The sequence below is a fragment of the Perognathus longimembris genome, chromosome 1, assembly GCF_023159225.1.
Source record: "Perognathus longimembris pacificus isolate PPM17 chromosome 1, ASM2315922v1, whole genome shotgun sequence".
Taxonomy (NCBI): domain Eukaryota; kingdom Metazoa; phylum Chordata; class Mammalia; order Rodentia; family Heteromyidae; genus Perognathus; species Perognathus longimembris.
The window spans coordinates 67171345-67192876 of record NC_063161.1 but is presented as its reverse complement, the minus strand read 5'-3'; the positions used below and the strand labels follow the sequence as shown (position 1 = coordinate 67192876).

Sequence of the window (21532 nt, the reverse complement as noted above, 5' to 3'; positions counted from 1 at the left end):
AAAAAAAGAAAGAAAGAAAGGAAGGAAGGAAAGAGAGAAAAGAAAAGAATGATGTACTTTCCACTGTCAGAGGAAGGGAGTTCTTCTTTGTGTATGGCAGGGCTATACTGTGCACCCCAGGCTGGCCTGGGGCTTCCTGACTTGATCTGCAAAATTCCATCACTGGGGTTCCAGGCAGGTGCAAGCATGCCCAGTTCCTAATTCATCTGTAATTTCTCTGACCTCTAATAAGAATTTTGGCCTCTCCAGGAAGGCTCTGTCCATGCTGGTATGGTCTCTCTTGAAACTTTCCCCAGGGACTTCCTTTTGCCAAAGCCAAGGTAGGACAGTGCCAGTTAATCACACCCCTACCCTCCACTACTCAACAGTTCAACTGCACTCTCACAGTGCACAGTGGTCATTAACAATGACTTCAAGCCAGGTACCAGTAGCTTACATCGGTATTTCTAGCTACTCAAGAAGCTGAGAGCCAAGGATTCTGGTTTGAAGCCAGCCCAGGCCCGAGAAAGTCCATGAGATTCTTATCTTTAATTAACCAGCAATAAGCCAGAAGTGGGAGTGTGACTCAAGTGGTAGGGAGTCAACTTTGATTGAAAAAACTAACGGACAGATCCTAGACCCTGAGTTCAAGCCCCAGTACCAGCACACAAAATACTAATAGTAATTAATAATAATAATAATAATACTTAGAAAGAACACAAACACTGACAAATTGGCTCCTGTGACCTTCTAAAATTCGTTTTGCTTTTCAACTCTCCTCCAGGAGGCACACTGTCTACTAGTGTGCTAATGGATTCACATTTGTCATTTAAGACCCTTGAAGAATAATCTTTCTTTTTCTCAACTATCCTTGTGGTATCAAAAGAGATTTCAATTATTTTATTTTTTTGTGGCGATGCTGGGTTTGAACTCAGGGCCTGAGTGCTATCCCTGAGCTTTTTGGCTTAAGACTGGAATTCTACAACTTGAGCCACACCACTATTTCTGGCTTTGGCTAGTCAATTGGAGATAAGAGTCACAAACTTTACTGCCCCAGCAGACTTCAAACTAAGATCCTCAGATCTGAGTAGCTAGGATTTACAGGTGAGCTACTGGCCCCAGGCTAGTCTTTCTGTTTTGAACCATATACCCTAATTTATCTTAAGTTTATGTTCTACAAAGAAATGATTGTTAAGTGCATGAATGAGAATTGGGGCATAATAGCCTGTCTATTAAACCTCCCAAGATTTTTTTAGTAGAAAATCAATACCATTGGTAGACAAGATAAATTGTATCAATGATCAGATAATTAAAACAAGCTATTTCAACAGACCAATTCATAAATCCCAATGATTTAATTTTATTATTTTTTGTGCTATCCCTGGAGCCTGAGCTCAGAGTCTTGCACTCTTGCTTAGCTTTTTCACTCAAAGCACGCACACACATACACACACACATACACACACAAATATACATATATAAAGTAAGAAAATATGCAGGAAAATAGAGAATATAGAAATAGAAAATACCACTTTGTGCGGAGCACCAGTGGCTCACACCTGCAATCCTAGCTACTCATGAGGCTGAGATCTGAAGGTCAGTGTTCAAAGCCAGTCGGGGCAGGAAAAGTCCGTGGGACTCTTATTTCAAGAAAATTGGCTCATAGTGGTGGATAGCTAGCCTTGTGCAAAAGAGCTCACGGACAGCGCCCAGGCCCCAACTTCAGGCCCCAACTTCAAGCCCCATGATTGACCAAAAAAAAAAAAAAGATAGATTGAGATCTGAGTAATGAGAAGGGAAAACATGCAAATGTTTTTTTCTGACTATGGCTCCCATCCAGCAGCTCCGGGAAGCAGAACGGCTGTGCCCTCAGTATGCAGGGAAGGCCCAGTCTGACATCAGAACTGAAAAAAGGACTTGGTCATATTGACAGGTCGGTAATGGAGCCTGTGTCTTGGCTGATCATTGATCTCACTAATGCGTTTTCATTTGTTATCACAGTTTGCCATCACTTGTTCGGGTGGGGCGACACCCAGCGTTATGGTTGCAACGATGTGCCAAGGATATCTTTTACCAGGTGAGGGGCTCAGGAAGTGGTGTTAAAGATTGGATTTGTGGGTGTCTGAAGATATTAATACTCAGTCATTGTGCGCTAGGTCTAAACTGATTATGGGCAATGCTAAGGACTGTTAGGTCATTACACCTTCCAGGCAGAAAATTAAGGTATTTCTCACTGAAAATCTACTCTGTCAAGAATGGTTTCAAAATTATGCTAGTGCCAGCACTGGAAGGTCATGCCTGTAATCTTAGCTACTTAGGTGGCTGAGATCTGCGGATCAAGGTTCAAAGCCAACCTGGGCAGGAAAGTTCATGAGACTCTTAATTCTAATTCAAAACCAAAAAAAAAAAAAAAAAAGAGAGAGAGAGCTGGAACTGGAGCTGTGGCTCAAGTAGCAGAGCACTAATCTGAAGCAAAGGGACTCAAAGAGAGTGCCCAGGGCTGGGAATGTGGCTTAGTGATAGGGTGCCTGACTAGCATTCATGAAGCAGTGTTTGATTTCTCAGCACCACCTAAACAGAAAAAGCCAGAAGTGGTGCTGTGGCTCAAGTGGTAAAGTGCTAGCCTTAGGCAAAAGAAGCTCAGGAGGCTGGGATATAGCTCAGTGGCAAAGCATTTGCCTAGCAAGTGCAACTTCCTGGGTTTGATCCCCAGTACCAAAAAAAACAAAAAAAATGAAACAAAAAAAACAAACAAAAAACACTTAAAAAAAAAAAAAAGAGGGCTGGGAATATGGCCTAGTGGTAAAGTACTCGCCTCATATACATGAAACCCTGGGTTTGATTCCACATATATAGAAAAAAGCCGGAAGTGGCACTGTGGCTCAAGAGGTAGAGTGCTAGCCTTGAGCAAAAAGAAGCCAGGGACAGTGCTCAGGCCCTGAGTCCATGCCCCAGGACTGGCAAAATAAATAAATAAAATAAAATAAAAAAGAAGAAGCCTAGACCCTGAGGTCAATCTCCAGGACAGGCACAAAACATGTATGTGTGTGTATATACATATGTATGTATGTGTATGTGTGTGTGTGTGTAAATACATTGAACTCTGGTATACTTAGAGGAATAAAAGGCATAACTCCTCTGAACAACTAATGTACTATCAAAATGAATACTATGAGGTGGAAACATTTTTTTTGTTGTTGTTTTTTTTTTTTTTGGCCAGTCCTGGGCCTTGGACTCAGGGCCTGAGCACTGTCCCTGGCTTCTTCCCGCTCAAGGCTAGCACTCTGCCACTTGAGCCACAGCGCCGCTTCTGGCCGTTTTCTGTATATGTGGTGCTGGGGAATCGATCCTAGGGCCTCGTGTATCCGAGGCAGGCACTCTTGCCACTAGGCTATATCCCCAGCCCAGGTGGAAACATTTTTGTCGGGGGAGAGTACTATACATAATGTACATTATACTCAATGTACATTATCTAAAAACTGAACTACGTAAGTTGAGGGTAAGAACAGAAGGGGAGAAATAAGGGAGAATGGTAGAAGGGTGACATTGATCAAGAAGCATTTTACTCATAACCTGACTTATGGAATTGTAACTACTTAATAATAACAACAATTGTGCTAGATATTTGTAAGTACATGTCATTGCCTTGCTACAAATAAAGCAATTTAGAGCTTAACTACAACTGAAATTATATCTACGTGTGTGTGTGTGTGTGTGGTGTGTGTGTGTGTGTGTGTGTGTGTGTGTGTGTGTTGGCACTGGGGCTTCAACTCAGGGCCTTGCTTGGCTTTTTTTCACTCAAGGCTGATGCTCTACCACTTGAGCCACAGCTCAACTTGCAGCTTTTTGCTGGTTAATTGAACATAAGAGTCTCACGGACATTTCTGCCTGGGCTAGATTTGAGCCTTGATCCTCAGATCTCAGCCTCCTGAGTAGCTAGGATTACAGGTGTAAGCTACCAGCACCTGGCTACTTTCATTTGATCTAAATTTTAATACATGGGATATATGTGTGGGCATGTACACAATATTTAATCCTAATAGTACAAAAATGTTTCAAAATTAACAAGCAAGAGGTGTCTCTACATTAGTACCTTTTACTTATAAGCCCTAAACAAGTGCATGAAGGAATATGGGTCACAAAAGCAATTTTCAAGTAGTCACTGCATATCAAAGCCACTCACATTGTTATACTAAATCTCAAAGATTTATGCCAGGCACTGACAGGATCACAGCTAGAACCCCAGCTACTCAGGAGACTGAGATCTGAAGGTCACAGTTCAAAGCCAGCCTGCGCAGACAAATCTCAGAGACTTATCTCTAATTAACGAGACAAAAGCCAGAAGTAGAGCTGTGGTTCAAATTGTAGAGCACCAGTCTTGGGTGAAAAAAACAAAAGCATGAGGTCCTGAGTTCAATCCCTAGTACCAGCATACACACAAAAAAGTAATGTGAAACTAGACGCCTCAAATCCAAAATTGTATGCAGAGGAAATAATCTCATTTTCTGACTTAAGTATCTCCTCAAATTCTGGATTACTTTTTTTTTTTTTTTTTTTTTTGCCAGTCCTGGGCCTTGGACTCAGGGCCTGAACACTGTCCCTGGCTTCTCTAGCACTCTGCCACTTGAGCCACAGCGCCACTTCTGGCCATTTTCTGTATATGTGGTGCTGGGGAATCGAATCCAGGGCTTCATGTATACGAGGCAAGCTCTCTTGCCACTAGGCCAAATTCCCAGCCCCTCTCCCCAAATTCTGATTGCAAGTGTCTCCCAAATGCCCCTTCTGGAGCCAATAAAAGCTGGTTGTAGTTTCTTTCAATTAACATCAGCACTTAAAAAAAAATCTGTCATGGAACTTGAACTCAGGGCCTGGGCACTGTCCCTGAGCTCCTATTGTTCAAGGCGGGCACTCTACCACTTTGAGCCCCAGCGCCACTTCCAGTTTTCTGGTGGTTAGCTAGGATTACAGGTGTGAGCCCCCAGCGCCTGGCTATCAACACATCTTAACAGCTCAGCAACATGATAGCTGTGAACCTGAGCCCCAGCTGGGGCTGCGTGGGCATGTCTCCTCACTTCATCCCAGGACAGAGACTGAAAGACGCTAAGGACACAGGACATGGCACCTTCCTGGCTGACTCACATACTCAAGACAAGCTTGTCCTACCACTCACAGAGAACTGCTTGACTGCTGTCATAAGTGCTGCCCAAAGCTTGTGGCTCCTGCCTATTCTTCTAGGTACTTGGGAGGCTGAGATCTGAGGGTCATGGTTCAAAGCCAGCTTGGGCAGAAAAATCTGTGAGATTTTTTATTTTTTATGCCAGTCCTGGGGTTTGAATTCAGGGTTTGGGCACTGTCCCAGAGCTTCTTTTTGCTCAAGGTTAGATTCTACCACTTGAGCCACAGCGCCACTTCTGGCCTTTTCTGTCTATGTGCTATTGAGGAATTGAACTCAGGGCATCATGCATGCTAGGCAAGTACTCTTACCACTAAGCCACATTCCCAGCACATGTAAGAGTCTTATCTCCAGTCAACCACTAAAAAAGCCAGTTTTTTTTTGAGCTATGGCTCAAGTGGTAGAAGGCCAGCTTTGAACAAAAGCTCAGGGACAATGCCAGGCACTCAGTTCAAGCCCCAGGACTGGCACCAAATAAATAAATAAATAAAAAGATAATAGTTTGGGATATTTCTGCTTCCATTTACAAGAGAGCTCTATTTCTCTTTGAGAATGCTTAAATTAAGGTTTAAAAAAAAAATGAAGCTGATACCCTCAGTATGCCAAGGTTGAATTTTAATCCCTGTAGCTGGACAGCTGAAATCCTTCCTTTTGCATGTTAATTAGATTCAGTCTCCCCACCTTCTGGTTTTACCATGCACAGATGGCAAATCCAGGCTTGGCTGCCTCTCGGTCACAGTTTGAAATGCCCCTGGGTAATAAAGGAGTGCAAATGGTTGCTTATGCCTTTCAACAACACTGTGAGATGACAGTGGCTGCTGGGGTGCAGCTGGGGCAAGTCTGCATTTACTTAAAAAAACAACAACAACCCTATTCACACTGTAGATGAAAGAAATTTCAAAACAGATTGAGCCAGGCACTGGTGGCTCACGCCTGTAATCCTAGCTACTCAAGAAGATGAGATTTGAAGATCATGGTTTGAAGCCAGCCTGGGCAAGAAAGTCCATGAGGCTCTTATCTCCAATAGACCACCAAAAAGCCGGAAGTGGAGCTGTGGCTCAAGTGACAAGAGTGAAAAAAACGTAATCTCAAGAGACAGCACCCAGGCCCTGAGTTCAAGAAAAAGATGAAAGGTTATGATATACCTACAGAAATGACTCCATAAACAGGATAACTTATTCAAATATGGCTCAGAACCTTTTTTTTCCTTCAAGATTGGGCTCAGCCACCATGTCTGTTACAGAAATCTTTCTCTGTGGCTCACAGAAAGCTGCAGAGCCCAGAGAGATCCATCATGTTCTTTCTCTTTTCTGGCAGCAGAACTGAAAATTTAAAAATGCTATTCAGCTGGGCTCTGGTAGCTCAAGCCTATAATCCTAGCTACTCAGGAGGCTGAGATCTGTGGATCAAGGGTCAAAGCCAGCCCACATATGAGCTGCCATCTCTTACTTAGGAAAACCGTCTCCTAATGGTCAGAAGACATGCAGAGACTGAGGAGATGTGGATTTCTTGAAAGCAATTGTCTTTCCTTCTTTTCAATGTTTTCATGAACATTACTGTGCATACTTGAACACTTTGGGTAGGACTCCAACATGTGTGGATTTGCTTCTGAGGCGGGTCCCACAAGGGACAGAGAAGGAGGCTAAGGGAGTCACAATGTCACTTGCATCCATTGAGTGCCCACGGCTAGAGGTCACTGAAGTGACCTTGACGTGGATTTGATACACCAATAAAAGGAAAAAGCCACTGAGAGGTTTTATGTTGGAGGGATGAGAGGATTCATCTTTTTTTTCTTTTTCTTTTTTTGCCAGTCCTGGGTCTTGAACTCAAGGCCTGGGCACTGTCCCTAAGCTTCTTTTGCTCAAGACTAGCTACTCTACCACTTGAGCTACAGTGCCAGTTACAACTTTTTCTGTTTATGTGATATTGAGGAATTGAACCCAGGGCTTTGTGCATGCTAGGCAAGCACTCTATCGCTAAGCCACATTCCCAGCTGTGGATTCATCTTTACCATTGAAATCCTTCTTTTGTTGGGTACCAGTGGCTCACGCCTGTAATCCTAGCTACTCAGGAGGCTGAGATCTGAGGATTGTGGTTCAAGGCCAGCCTAGGCAGGAAAGGCTGTGAGACTCTTATCCCCAATGAACCACCAAAAAGCCAGATGTAGAGCCATCGCTCAAGTGGCAGAGTACCAGCCTTGAATGAAAAAGCCAAGACAGATCCCAGGCCCTTAGTAAAGCTTTAGTACAAACACACAAACACACACACACACACACGTGTGCACACATGTCCACCTTTATGACTTTCATATACAGGTAGGCAGTATATTAACCTAATTTGATTAATGGAAGCAATTACCAAGTGCTGTTACCACTAAGTGGAATAATTTCTCTTTATGCCATCTACTGGCACAGATGATGTCAGAGGCTATTTGATGATATGCTTCTTGTATCTAAAACAGTACTTTCTTATGTCAGTCATGGGGTTGGGTGCTGTCCCTGAGTTCTTCAGCTCAAAGCTAGCTCTCTACCACTTGAGCCATAGCACCACTTCCGGTTTTCTGGTGGTTCATTGGAGATAAGAGTCTCAAGGACTTCCTTGCCTGGGCTGGCTTTGAACCATGATGCTCAGATCTCAGCCTCCTGAGTAGCTGTGATTACAGGCGTGAGCCACTGGCACCCGGCTTAAAATGGTACATTTTATTAGTTTAAACCATAGTGTTTGACATTTACAATTCACAGAGGGGTGTGTGTGTGTGTGTGTGTGTGTGTGTGTGTGTGTGATAGGAGAGGGATTTGAACTCAGGGCCTTGCACTCTCCCTTAGCTTTTTCCACTGAAGGCTGTGGCTCTCTGCAACATGAGCCACACCACTTCCAATTCTGTTGGCTAACAGGAGATAAGAGTCTCCCAGCTTTGTCTACCTCCCCAGGCTAACTTTGAACCTGGATGCTCCAATCACAAGCCTCCTGAATAGCACGGATTACAGGTGTGAGCTACTAACACGCTGTGGTTTATACTGTTGACAATGATTACTATATTTTCATAGGTGGGCAAACAGAAATCTTACATTTCTCTAGCAAAAAAAATGCTACTGTGATATGTTAATATTTACCCAGGAATGAGTTATTTACTGCCTCAAGCTTCTGTAGGTACAATTTAGTTATACCAGGTTCCAACATGATAACACATTTATTTACATATAAAATCATAAAGCTCTGAAGGTGTGGCTGGATGTCTGCTTAGCAAGGCCCAATCCCTGAGTTCAAATCCCAGTGCTGCCAAAAAATAAAATAAATTAAATTAAAAAAAAACTACACCGTTGGGGCATCTTGCCAGCTAGGAGCAACAGGCTGAGTGAGAAGCCCTGAGTTCAAGTCCCACTACTGGCCCTCTCTCCTCTCCCCCCCCCTCTTTCTCTCTCTCTCTCTCTCTCTCTCTCTCTCTCTCACACACACACACACACAAGTTTATGAAAGCAGATTTTTTTAAAGAAATAAAATCATCACTTTGTAAGAATAGTTACTGATAAGTTCACTATCCCACCTTGCTTTATTTTTAAAACCTATTCTTTCTTACTGAAGTATTCAAGCAGGATAGACAGGGAGTGAGGATAATCAAAAAAGTAGAGGCAAGGCAAGAGCAATGATAGATGAAGAATGGTTTGACTATATCAATAGAAAAAACAAAAACCTAGGTGCTGATGGCTCATGCCGGTAATCCTAGTTAGTGAGGAGGCTGAGAGCTGAGGATCATAGTTTAAAGCCACCTCAAGCAGGAAAGACTATGAGATTTGTATCTCTAATTAAGCAGCAAAAAGCCAGAGGTGGAGCTGTGTCTCAAGTGCTAGAGCAGGAACTCTGAGCAAAAAAGCTCAAGGATTGCACCTAGGACCTGAGTTCAAGCCCCAGAACCAGCACAAAATTAAAAAAGGAAGAGTGACAGAACATGGCAGCTGCGATGCGCAGGTTTGGCTGGAGACAGAAACACAAGCTATAGAAAAAAAAAAGAGTAAGAGGATGTTTAGATTCACGCACAACATTCTCCTTTCCAGAACTTGGCCTCCAGCTTACTCAGCTGGCACTCTACTACTTAAGAAACAGCTCCACCCTGGATTTTTGCTGGTTAACTGGGGATGAAATCTCAAGGATCTTTTCTACCTTACATGGCTTTGAACCATGACCCTCAGATCTCGGCCTCCTGAGTAGCTAGGTTATAGGGCTAAGCATCTGGCACCCCACAAAAAATATATTCTTTTGTCTTTATCTTATTTCTCATTGTGGGGTGCAATGTGAAGTTCTGGTCTGTCATTATGGAATACTTCAATTTAGTTGATTAACACAGCCATTACATTTGGCATAATAATTTTTCTTTTGGTGTGGTACAAACATTGAAAATTTATGGTGTTTGAAACCAGACACTGGTGGCTCACGCCTGTAATCCTAACTACTTGAGAGGCTGAGATCTGAGGATAGTAGTTTGAAGTCAGCCCGGTCAGAAAAGTCCATGGGATGTTTATCTCCAATTAACCAGTCAAAAGCCAGAAGTGGAGGTGTGGCTCAAGTGGTAGAGTGCTAACCTTGGATGAAAAAGCTAAGGGACAGTACACATGCCCTGAGTTCAACCCCCAATATCAGCAAAAGAGAGACAGAGAGACAGAGAGGAAGAAAATGTATCTGCCATTTATTTTCAAGAAAACTAGGAGCTTCTTGGAAGAAGCTCAGAGAATCCCATTGTTAACTAAGACTCATGCAGGAAGGTAAAGTATCTATGTGCACACAGCAGCGTGGTGTGAGGCAGCTCTACCCTTGCCCTGCGGGGAGAGGTCGCTGTACCTGGCCTCCAGTGGCTGACTTAATTCCCGTGAGCCGGGACTGTGGGTGCTGACAGCCATCCTAGACACAGGCCCAAATCGTACCAATGCTCCCACCTGCAAGAGAGACCTCATAGAAAACTCTGGAAACGGACACATACCCACAAGGTTCTTGCTACCAGTATTTTTTATGAATGTGTGGTACTGGGGCTTGAACTTGGGGCCTAGGTGCTGTCTCTTAAGATATTTTTTCTCAAGGCTCTACTACTTGCTGCTTTTAGCTGGTTAATTGGAGATAAGAGTTTCATTGACTTTCCTGCCAGGAATGGCTTCTAATCAAGATCCTCAGATCTCAGCCTTCTGAATAGCTTGGATTACAGGCATGAGCCACCAGAACCTTCCCATGACAGCTTTCTAACCAGCCTGTCAACCTGCATGCCTGACTCTTGCAGACTATGATCTAGTGATGTTTACAAAGTCTTCCAAGACCCACCAGAGAGGAGAGAGCGCTGCTACTCTTGCCGGTCATATTTCTTTTGTTGTCCCCTTTAATTCCAGCTCCAGGACATATTTATGTCCCGTTCTCCATGGCCCTAATCAAGAGCACACATATTGCTTCCTATAAATAATTTTCTTTACTCTTAGGCTTAAGAAAATGCCAACATCTATTTTCATGACAGTATTGGGAATCTCACAGCATGTTACAAGAAAAGTCTGGCTCGGGCTGGGGATATGGCCTAGTGGCAAGAGTGCTTGCCTCGTATACATGAGGCCCTGGGTTCGATTCCCCAGCACCACATATACAGAAAATGGCCAGAAGTGGCGCTGTGGCTCAAGTGGCAGAGTGCTAGCCTTGAGCGGGAAGAAGCCAGGGACAGTGCTCAGGCCCTGAGTCCAAGCCCCAGGACTGGCCAAAAAAAAAAAAAAAAAAAAAAAAGAAAAGTCTGGCTCTAGTTTGCTTCACTTCATAGGAAGAAAAATGACTTGTCAGGTTCTGGTGGTGGTTCATGCCAGTAATCCTAGCTACTCAGGAGGCTGAGATCTAAGGATCAGAGTTCAAAGCCAGCACAGGCAGAAAGTCAATGAGACTCCTATTGCCAGTTAACCATCCAAAAAGCTGGAAGTGGAGTTGTGACTCTAGGATAAAGCAGTAACCTTGAGGAAAAGAAGCTCAGAGACAGTGCCCAGGCCCCGAGTTCAAGCCCAGGACTGGCAGCTGGGTGCATGCGCACGTGCACGCATGAGTGCGTACACACACGTTCATAAATGCTATTTTTCTCCAAAAATGACTTCTCAAGAACTAGATCACAGGCCCCAGGAAGGTTTCTGGCAACATCTAATTAGACAACTGAGTTCTGCTGGAGCCAGACTGCTTTGCTTATAAAAACAGAAACAACCCCTAACACAATCACCAGAACTTTCCCCCTACCATCCTTAATGCTCAGAGCAGAAATGGAAATAAACCTACAGTCCTTCCCCACCACAACCCCCCTTCACACCACTGTAACTGGCAAGTTTTCCAAAGCAAGAGCCAGGACAGCAGACACCTCAAATAAGAATGATTCCAACAGCTACCCAGAACCACTACAATAAAGCTCTATGGTATCTGCATAGGACCAATGAAAAATAGCCAAAGGAGCTGGGCATGGTGGCTTATATCTGTAATACTAGCTACTCAGGAGGCTGAACTCAGCAGATGGTGATCCAAACTGGGATCCTCAGATCTCAGCCTCTTGAGTAGCTAGGATTATAGGTGTGAGCTACCAGAGCCTCCTGACAAGCTGTTGCTTTATTTTTATTTTTGGTGCCAGTCCTGGGCTTTAACTCAGGTCCTGGGAGCTATGATTTTTTTTTTTCCTCAAGGCTAGCATTCTACCACTTGAGCCATAGCTCTACTTCCAGCTTTTTCTCACTGTTCATTGGAGATAACATTCACTGGAAATAAAAGTCTCATGGATTTTCCTGCCCCAGCTGGCTCCATCCTCAGATCTCAGCCTCTTCAGTAGCTAGGATTACAGGCATGGGCCACCATGCCTAGCTCAAGCAGTCACTTTTTAATTCACAGGGTTCCTCACACACACACAGCTGGGGGCATGCAAACAGACCCCATTTGGTTCAAGTCCTTTTCCAGTACTCTAGGCCCAGTGCTCATGGCAGAGTCTTCTTGGGACTAAGTTCACAACAGCTGTGTGGTCTTTCCTAGAACGAAATGGCCTTTACCATGTGGCCCCAAACAACCTCTCTTGGCTCCACTCCCACATCTCTCCCAGGCCAGTCCATCCATTCCTACCCATCCACACAGATGCCCACAAGTGCAGTCCCCGAAGACTTCCCTCCATAGCTTCCTCCTCAATCCCCTCTTCTCTCCCTGGAAAAAAAAATCCCTGCTCACTCTTCATTGCTTTCTCAAATGAAGTTTTCTGAATCCCTTTTTTTTTTTTTAATGTACTTATTTATGTTGCCTGTACCACATTTAAACTTAACCTCCTGCTCAGGTTACTTGTTTGGCTGATGCTCTACCACTTGTACCACATCTCCAGTCCTGCTTTATGCTAGTTGTTTTGGAGATGGAGTTCTCATAGACTTTCCTACACCGGCTGGCTTCAAACCACAATGCTTCAGGTCTCAGCATTCTGGCTACAATGACATGTGTGAGCCACCAACACCCAGCAATTTTTTTATTTTTAAGTAATCCAAAGAGCCATTAGCTGAAAACCTATTTATAAATGATTCTGGGGCTATTATTTCTTTTCTCTGTTTTTCTCCAATGACTGATTGTTTTTGAGGGGTGGAAGGTGATCCTGGGGCTTGAACTCAAGGCCTGGATGCTGTCTCTAAGCTTTTGTGCTCAAGGCTAGTGTTCTACTAGTTGAGCCACAGTTCAGAAAAGCCACAGGTTTTTGGTAGTGTACTGGAGTCTCATGGACTTTCCTGCCCTGGGCTAGCTTTGAATCACGATCCTCAAATCTCAGCCTCCAGAGTAGATAGGGTTATATGTGTGGGCCACTGGCACCCAGCTGATCTTTCTTACGAAGTATATTTTCTTGAGACTTTTCAGCTTAAAGGCTTTGGGCCTTAGCAAAAAGATAACGACCTTGTGATCTGAAGGAACAGAAAGTAGATTTTTAGGCCAAATCATGTACAAGACTCAACTCACAGCTGCCCCATGTCAGTTTCAGGCTAACACCTGAAATCCCAGCTACTCAGGAGGCTGAGACATAAGGCTTATGGTTCAAAACCAACCTGGGCAGGAAAAGTCTGTGAGACTCACATCTCCAGTTAACCACCAAAAATCTGGAAAGGGTGCTGTGGCTCAATTCATAGAACACCAACCTTGAGCAGAAAAAGCTACACAAAAGCATGGGGCTGAGCTCTCTCCTTTTTTCTCTTACTCTCTCTTGCTCTTTTTTTTTTTCCCTTCTTCCTTCCCCTCTGTATCCCCACGCCTCCATCTTGTACCTGCTGGCAGTTTGCTTTCCCTCCAATAAACTCCTTTCTTCCTGAAAAAAAAACAAAAAACAAAACATGGGGCTGAGTTCAAGCCCCAGTACTGCACAAAAGAAAAATCAAAGAGTAATCGGGAAGGCCCATCATGATATAATCCAAACCTTTTCCAGTTTCAAAAAGTGATGGCTAAGGCTCTAATGATGGCATTTTATTCCCCAGAGGTCGGCAATACACAAAACAAAGAGCCAGCCTCTCAGTGCCCTACTCCAGACCCACACAGCACTTGGAAACAAAACATTCCACTCAGGAAATGGCTACTGTTGTCGCCTTCCTCCCTCTTGGTAAACACATTTGCATTCAAAACTAAATAGAGAAACCAGGCAGTTAAATCACATTTTGGAGTAATGGTTGTTGTTTATTCTCCCTCCTTAAAACAATGTCTGAAAACAGCAAGTATGCACAATGGAAAGAAGAATTAGAAATAACCCTTAAGTTAAAAATCAAAGAAATCCTTTTTAAATATTCTATTTACAAACTTGCAAAAACTTGCAAACCAAAAATAGCCAACAAAATAATAGCATTAAAAAAAAAGCACTCAAGATCAGGTTTCATGGATCCCACCTGTAATCCCAGCAACATTTTTTTTTTTTATTGTTTTTTTTTTTTTTTTTTTTTTTTGGCCAGTCCTGGGCCTTGGACTCAGGGCCTGAGCACTGTCCCTGGCTTCTTCTTGCTCAAGGCTAGCACTCTGCCACTTGAGCCACAGCGCCGCTTCTGGCCGTTTTCTGTATATGTGGTGCTGGGGAATCGAACCTAGGGCCTCGTGTATCCGAGGCAGGCACTCTTGCCACTAGGCTATATCCCCAGCCCCAACATTTTGTTTTTTAATGTTCCCAATTTCTACAGGCGAGCACCAATATGTCCTCAATTGGATGTGATGCTGGTGGCTCACACCTGTAATCCTAGCTACTCTGGAGGCTGAGATCTGAGGATGCTAGTTCGAAGCTAGCCTGGGCAGGAAAATCTGTGATTCTTTTTCTTTTTCCTTGCCAGTCATAGGGCTTGAACTCAGGGCCTGGCACTGTCCCTGAGCCTCTCTCTGTAGTCAAGGCTAGCACTCTACCACTTGAGTCATAGCACCACTTCCAACTTTTTCTGTTTATGTGGTACGGAGGAATTGAACCCAGGGCTTCAAGCATGCTAAAGCAAGAACTCTACCATTAGGCCATATTCCCAGCCCCTGTGAGACTCTTATCTCCAATGATCCAGCAAAAAAGCCAGAAGGGGAGGGAGCTGTGGCTCAAGTGGTAGAGCACCAGTCTTGGGTGAAAGTGCCAAGCAAAAGCGTGAGGAGGTCCTAAATTCAAGCCCCAGATCCAGCATGCGTGCACACCCGTGTGCGCGCGCACACACACACTATAATTTAGCTTATGTGTGTGTGCATGTATGTGTTCCATATTTGTAAAAAGACTCTAGAGGCTACAGACTTCCCTCAATGCAACCAAACAGGCTTTATAAGATTCTTTCTGCAATTTGAAACAGTGTGTCTCAAAACTCAAGCAGTCAGAGGGTGAGGAGAGGAAAACACAGGGAAGCCCAAAGGTCACAGTCATCTTGGCTTCACACCAAGCTCTAGAATGGGCCCAATGTGGTCACTGCAGGACCAGTTCCTGCTGCTGTGAACATGAGCCAGGTACAGACAGCCATGTATCTCCAGGTCCGGCCAGCCAGACAAGGAGACAACTGCACTAATACACCCCAAAAGGATCCGTCTCCCACCTGGAGCCAGCTGTGGACCTACTGTGGGGAGGTGGTGACACTGAATACATCCCTGCCTTCCTTCCTTCTTTCAGTGCTGGTCCTGGGGCTTGAACTCAGGACTTGGGCACTATCCTTCAGCTCTTGTGCTCACAAAGCCAGCACTCTATCACTAAAGCCACAGCTTTTTGTGATTGGCTGGAAATAAGAGTTTCTCTTAACACTTTCCTGCTTCAAACCATCACCCTCAGGTCTCAGACTCCTGAGTAGCCAGGATTACAAACATGAGCCACTAGTGCCGAGCTCATAACACATGCATTTTAAAAGAAAGTACTGCTCAACAAAATGCCAGGTTACAAGATAACGCATACCTGTTCTTTATAAAACCAAAGGAACAAGAACAGCAAAAAGCCAGGTGCTAACGGCTCTGGACAGTAATCCTAGCTACTCAGGAAGCTGTGATTAGGGAGATCTTGTTCAAAAATCAGCCCCAGCAGAAAAGCCCAGTAGATCCCAACAACCAGCATTGGGCTGGGAATGTGGCTTAGTAGTACAGTGCTTGCATAGTATGCACAAAGCCCTGGGTTTGATTCCTCAGTATCACATAAACAGAAAAAACCAGAAGTGGCACTGTGGCTCAAGTGGTATAGTGCTAGCCTTGAGCAAAAGAAGCTCAGGGACAGTGCCCAGGCCTTGAGTTCAAACCCCAGGACTGGCAATAAATAAATAAATAAACAAATAAATAGTGCCCCATAAAGAGGCAAGAATTCTGCCAGGCACCAGTAACTCATACATATAATACAAGCTACTCAGGGGGCTGAGAACTGGAGGATCAGAAATGGGCAGAAAGGCCCTCAGGACTTCAACTCTAACCAGCAAAACACTGAAATGGAGACATGATTCAGGTGGTAGAACACTAGCCATGAACAAGCCAGACAATTGTGTGTGTTGGGGGAAAGTCATTTTTTTTCTTCAGATCCCTTTCATTTTTCTTTCAAGTGTGTAAGAGCATCAATCCATGTGATGAAGCAAAAGCAAATCCCTAGACAATACCAGGCCAGGCCAAAAAGTAACAGGGCTAAGGAAAGAACCGGAAAAACCTTCGTGAATAATTTGAAGGATACACTCCTTCCTGGTCTTTTCACCAGTCCAGCCTTGGAAAGAAAGAACAACTCTCTCTGAGATATTGATCCCAAGCACAAGAGTGATCTACAGAGACTGAGCCACAGAACCAGGCACCAGGGACTCATGCCAGTCATCCTAGCTACCCAGGAGGCTGAGATCTGAGGATCACAATTTGAAGCCAGCCCAAGTAGGAAAGTCCAATTAATGACCAAAACCTATAAATGAAGGTGTGCAGCATGTCAGCCTTGAGTGAAAAAGCTAAGGGACAGCACCCAGGCTCTGAGTTCAAGTTCCAGTACTGGCACCACACAAAAAAAAAAGCACCAGAAAATTACTAGTGGCCCACTTTGACTTAGTGCGATAGCTTTTTGCTGACATTCCCACAAATTTATCTAGTTATTTTTCTTTTTTTATTTCTTTTTTTTTGCCAGTCCTGGGCCTTGGACTCAGGGCCTGAGCACTGTCCCTGGCTTCTTTTTGCTCAAGGCTAGCACTCTGCCACTTGAGCCACAGCGCCCCTTCTGGACGTTTTCTGTATACGTGGTGCTGGGGAATCAAACCCAGGGCTTCATGTACTCGTGTACATGGCAAGCGCTCTTGCCACTAGGCCATATCCCCAGCCCTCTAGTTATTTTTCAATAAATCATTTTGTTGAAAACTTACAATTGATCCCCAGATTTCTTTATTGACTTTACAGTTATAATTGAACGGCAACACTATTTTTTTTTTTTTTTGCCAGTCCTGGGCTTGGACTCAGGGCCTGAGCACTGTCCCTGGCCTCTTTTTGCTCAAGGCTAGCACTCTGCCATTTGAGCTACAGCGCCACTTCTGGTCGTTTTTTATATATGTGGTGCTGGGGAATCGAACCCAGGGCTTCATGTATACAAGGCAGGCACTCTTGCCACTAGGCCACATTCCCAGCCCAACACTATTATTTTTTTGCATGTGTGCCAATACTGGGACTTGAACTCAAGTCCTCCCATTGTTATTTGGCTTTTTACATTCAAGGCTGATGCTCTATTTCAGCCACACCTCTACTTCTGGCTTGCTGGTTCACTGGAGATAAAAAGCCTCTTAAGATTTTTGACTGCCTGGACTAGACTTGAACTGCCATACTCAAATCTTGGAGTCCTGAATAGCTAGATTCACAGGTGTGAGTCACCAGCACTCAGCTTTTACTGGCTTTATAGTTATTATGCAATAACATCTACTGTAACTCTTGATAATAAACAAAACTTTCCTTTGTAAAAGCAATGCTCTTACCAAATAGGTTTTTCAAAACATCTGTCTTTTGTAGTTGGTACTGGGATTTGAACTCAAGATCTTGCACTTGATAGGCTATACTCTACCAATTAACCCTAATCCATTCTGCTTGGTTTTGGACAGTCTCACTTTTTACCTAGGCAGCATGGACTATGAACCCCCTATTTATGTGTTATGATGCAGCCAGGATGACAGGCACATAACACCAAACTCAACTTTTGTCTGTTGAAATGGGAACTTATGGACTGTCAAATCATGATCCCAATGTCCACTTCCCAAGAAGCTAAAACTAAAGACATACATGACTGGCTCAAAATAGCTTCTGTATGACATCCTCATTGGAATACTCCAATAGGCACAATCAGATACTCAAACTCATTGGCTGGCACTCTACCGCCTGAGCCGCGCCTCCAACATGTATGCAATTATTATTTTTTTTTAAGCACAAGAAAGGCATTGGCTGGTGGAAGCTCCACTTGTGTAAGGACCCCATGGTGGAGGTACTTTTCAAACAGGAATAGCAAGGCACCTGTAGCTCACACCTGTAATCCTCAGGAGGCTGAGGTCTGAGGATCAACCAGGCAGATGAATCTGAGAGACTTTTATCTCCAAGTAAGCAGCAAAAAAGCTAGAAATTAAAGCCAACCCAGGCAGAAAAGTCCATAAGTTCATGAGACTCTTACTTCCAATAAACAAAATAAAACAAAAGGCCAATAGTGGGGCTGGAGATGTGGGCTAATGGTAGAGTACTTGCCTACCACGCATGAAGCCCTGGATTGAATTCCTCAATACTACATAAAAAGAAAAAGCCTGAAGTAGTGCTATCGCCTTGAGCAAAAAAAAAAAAAAAAAAAAAAAAAAAGCCAGGACAGTGCTCAGGCCCTGAGAGTCTCAAGCCCCAGGACTGGCCAAAAAAAAAAAAAAAAAAAAAAAAAAAAAAAAGCTGTGGCTCAAGGGGTAGAGTACTAACTGAGCAACAAAAGCTCAGGGACAGTGCCCAGGCCCTGAATTCAAGCCCCAGGACTAGCACCATAAATACACACACACACACACACACACACAGCACACACATATATGTGTGTATATATATGTATATGTATGCTCTTGGAGGGACGTGGAATCCCCTCCCTTGAACACCGTAACATACACACACACACACACACACACACATATGCCAGTCTGAAACTTAATGTCATTACGAAATATACACAAGTCTGGCTGATGGGAAAATCAGCCTAGCAAGAAAAATCAGGACCCAGAACTTGCAGCCTGGTATGCCAAAAAAAAATAATAATAACATTTTTCCTTTTGATTTATTTTAGTACATTGATTTTTTTTTTTTTTTTTTTTTGCCAGTCCTGGGCCTTGGACTCAGGGCCTGAGCACTGTCCCTGGCTTCTTCCCGCTCAAGGCTAGCACTCTACCACTTGAGCCACAGCGCCCCTTCTGGCCGTTTTCCATATATGTGGTGCTGGGGAATCGAACCGAGGGCTTCATATGTAGAAGGCAAGCACTCTTGCCACTAGGCCATATTCCCAGCCCTGATTTTTTTTTATTTAATAGTCTGAATAAAAATGGGACATTTGAAAATACAAATATTTACCCTATCTGTATTACATCAGAAGGCAGATTTATTAGACTCTCAAAAGTCATGTCTGCAGCAAAACAAGACCTTTCCTTCCCTCTAAAACAAACTCAAAAAGACTTTTAATATTACATGACTAACATTTTAAATGCCAATATGCACGTAAAAATCAATAAATGCCTTAATTAGTTATTAACTGATTGAAACACTTGTCATCCAGAAAAGCAGTGCATATGTAAAGTCAAATTTATTCTTGGTTACTTGTTATTGTGCTTCTATAAGCAGATAAAGCAGCCATTGATAATATAAATGCTTGATGGAAAATCCAAGTACCTTATTTTCTATTGCTCTAGCCCATTTTAAAAATTATGTCTAAATAGTTGACTGCCAATCTTTAAAAACAACAACCACCAAATACCAAAAGACACAGACATGGGTGCTGTGTGATGTTTAAGAAGTCACTTCAACCTGAAGAGCCTCATTTCAAATGCTAAGCTCCCCAGATCGGGTTCTTTCAGAGAATCTAGAGAGGAGTTCAATTTGCCAGGACTTTGGCCTGGCCCAGTCTGGCTCAAAGACACCATCAAGACAGCAACATCCCCGTCAGCCAAGTGAATGAGTCCCCAGCCTCAGGCCAAGAATGACTGGAAGGCAAAGCAGAAGTGAGATCACCTCTCTATGAAACTGGATGTGAGGGCTCTCCAGACACAGTCCCTGGTCCCCTCCAAAACCAGCTACAATTCAGCAAGGACCATTCTATGTCAGATCTCAACCAGCCTGAAATTCTGTGTCCACAATTGCAAATCTGGGTACACTATGACCATCTTTGAAATCACAGCAGTGTGTGTGTGTGTGTGTGTGTGTGTGTGTGTGTGTGTGTGTGTGTGTGTTAGTACTGGGGCTTGAACTCAGGGCCTGAGTGCTGTCCCTTAGCTTTTTCCTGTTAAGGCTGGCACTCTACCACTTGTGCCACGCCGCCACTTCCAGCTTTTTTGCTGGTTTACGGAAAGATCCGACTTTCCTGCCGGGCTGGCTTTGTACCCGGATCCTCAGATCTCAGCCTCCGGAGTAGCTGGGATGACGGGCACGAGTCTGGGGAAGTTTGGAAAAGTTTGATGGGTTTATTGCAACATAAACTGGAGCTGGGGGCTGGAGGACGTCAGACCTCCCCCCTAACCCCCAGCCTTCCACCTTCTGCCCTGGACGTCACTCATTGCTTAGGGTATTATTTTTCGTGTGTGTGTATGTGTGTGTGTGTGTGCGCGTGTAAGGAGGGGATCACAATGGCCCCTTCATTTATCTCAGATCAACAAAGGGCTCTCAGATGTAGTCCTTCGGACCCCATGCCCCGCAGCCTCTCTCCCCGGCTAGGTGGGGGCTGGTGGGCTCCCCCCATCCTCCGGGACCCCCATTCCCCGGGGCCCTCATCCCCCGGGGACCCCCACCCTCGGGACCCCCATCCCCGGTACCCCCATTCCCCCCCACCACACCCCCGGCAGCCCGCCCGCTCACCTCCTTCAGCTGCTCCAGCTCCTGCCGGAGCGCGTCGTGCTCGGCCTCCAGCTCGTCATATTGCTGCTTGAGCGTCAGCTTCTCCTCCAGCACCACCAGCCCATACTCGGCCGCCTGGATCTTCTCATGGGTGGTCTCCGCCAGCTCACGGCTCAGCCGCTCGATCTCCGTCCGGTAGTGGTCGGCCGTCGGCAGGGCTTCCTCCGCGGCCATAGTCCAGGGCGAGGGGGACCGGGCCGGGCCGGGCCGGGCGGGGGGGCACAAGGGCCTGGGGGAGGAAGGGGTGCCGGGCCGGAGGAGAGGCGCGAACGCCGGGGCGGGGTGGGGGGGGGATGACGGGCCGCGGGAGAAGGAGGGCCGGAGGGAGGGGGTGCCGAGCCCGGGGAGAGGTGCGGACGCCGCGGTGGCGGGGGTGCGGATCCGGGGAGAAGGGGGTCCGAGCCGGGGAAGGGGGTGCCGGGCCCGGAAGGGGCAGGCGCGGCGATCCGAGGGGTGGGGACAGGAGTGGCCGGGCACACGGATGGATGCGCGGGCCGGGGCCGGGGCCGGGCTCGGGCGCCGCCGGGCCTGCGCTCAGCACCTGCCCGGCATAGTGCGAGGCGGCCGGCGGGCGGGGGCCGGCTCACGATTCTGCTTATTCAGAGGCCGCCGCGGCTCGGGCCCGCGCCGCTGCAGTCTTCCCTGAGGCCCGGAGCCCGGGGCCGCCCGCCGCTCCGTTCCCCACCTGCTCCCCGCGGGCGATGCCGCAGCCTCGCCGTGAAAATGATGCAGCGCCGGCCGGCGCCCGCCCTCCGCTCCGCTCCGCGCAGGGGCGGGGGACGGGCGGACCGAGGGAGCCCCGCCCGCGCTCCCCACCCCGCGCACGGCGCCCTGGAGAGG

At 45.6% G+C, this 21532-nt stretch overlaps 1 protein-coding gene across 1 annotated transcript in view; it reads right to left on the bottom strand.

The window, feature by feature from the left end:
- Bicd1 (BICD cargo adaptor 1) overlaps positions 1-21197 on the bottom strand; it is an 85241-nt gene extending 64044 nt beyond the window's left edge. Inside the window, exons 1-3 of the mRNA XM_048367073.1 lie at positions 21172-21197; positions 21043-21065; positions 20654-20881 (exon numbers count right to left, since the gene is read on the bottom strand). Coding sequence (XP_048223030.1) covers positions 20654-20866 — 213 coding nt within the window. The 5' untranslated portion in view covers positions 20867-20881; positions 21043-21065; positions 21172-21197. The remainder of the gene's footprint in view (positions 1-20653; positions 20882-21042; positions 21066-21171) is intronic.
- Positions 21198-21532: the final 335 nt, after the last annotated feature.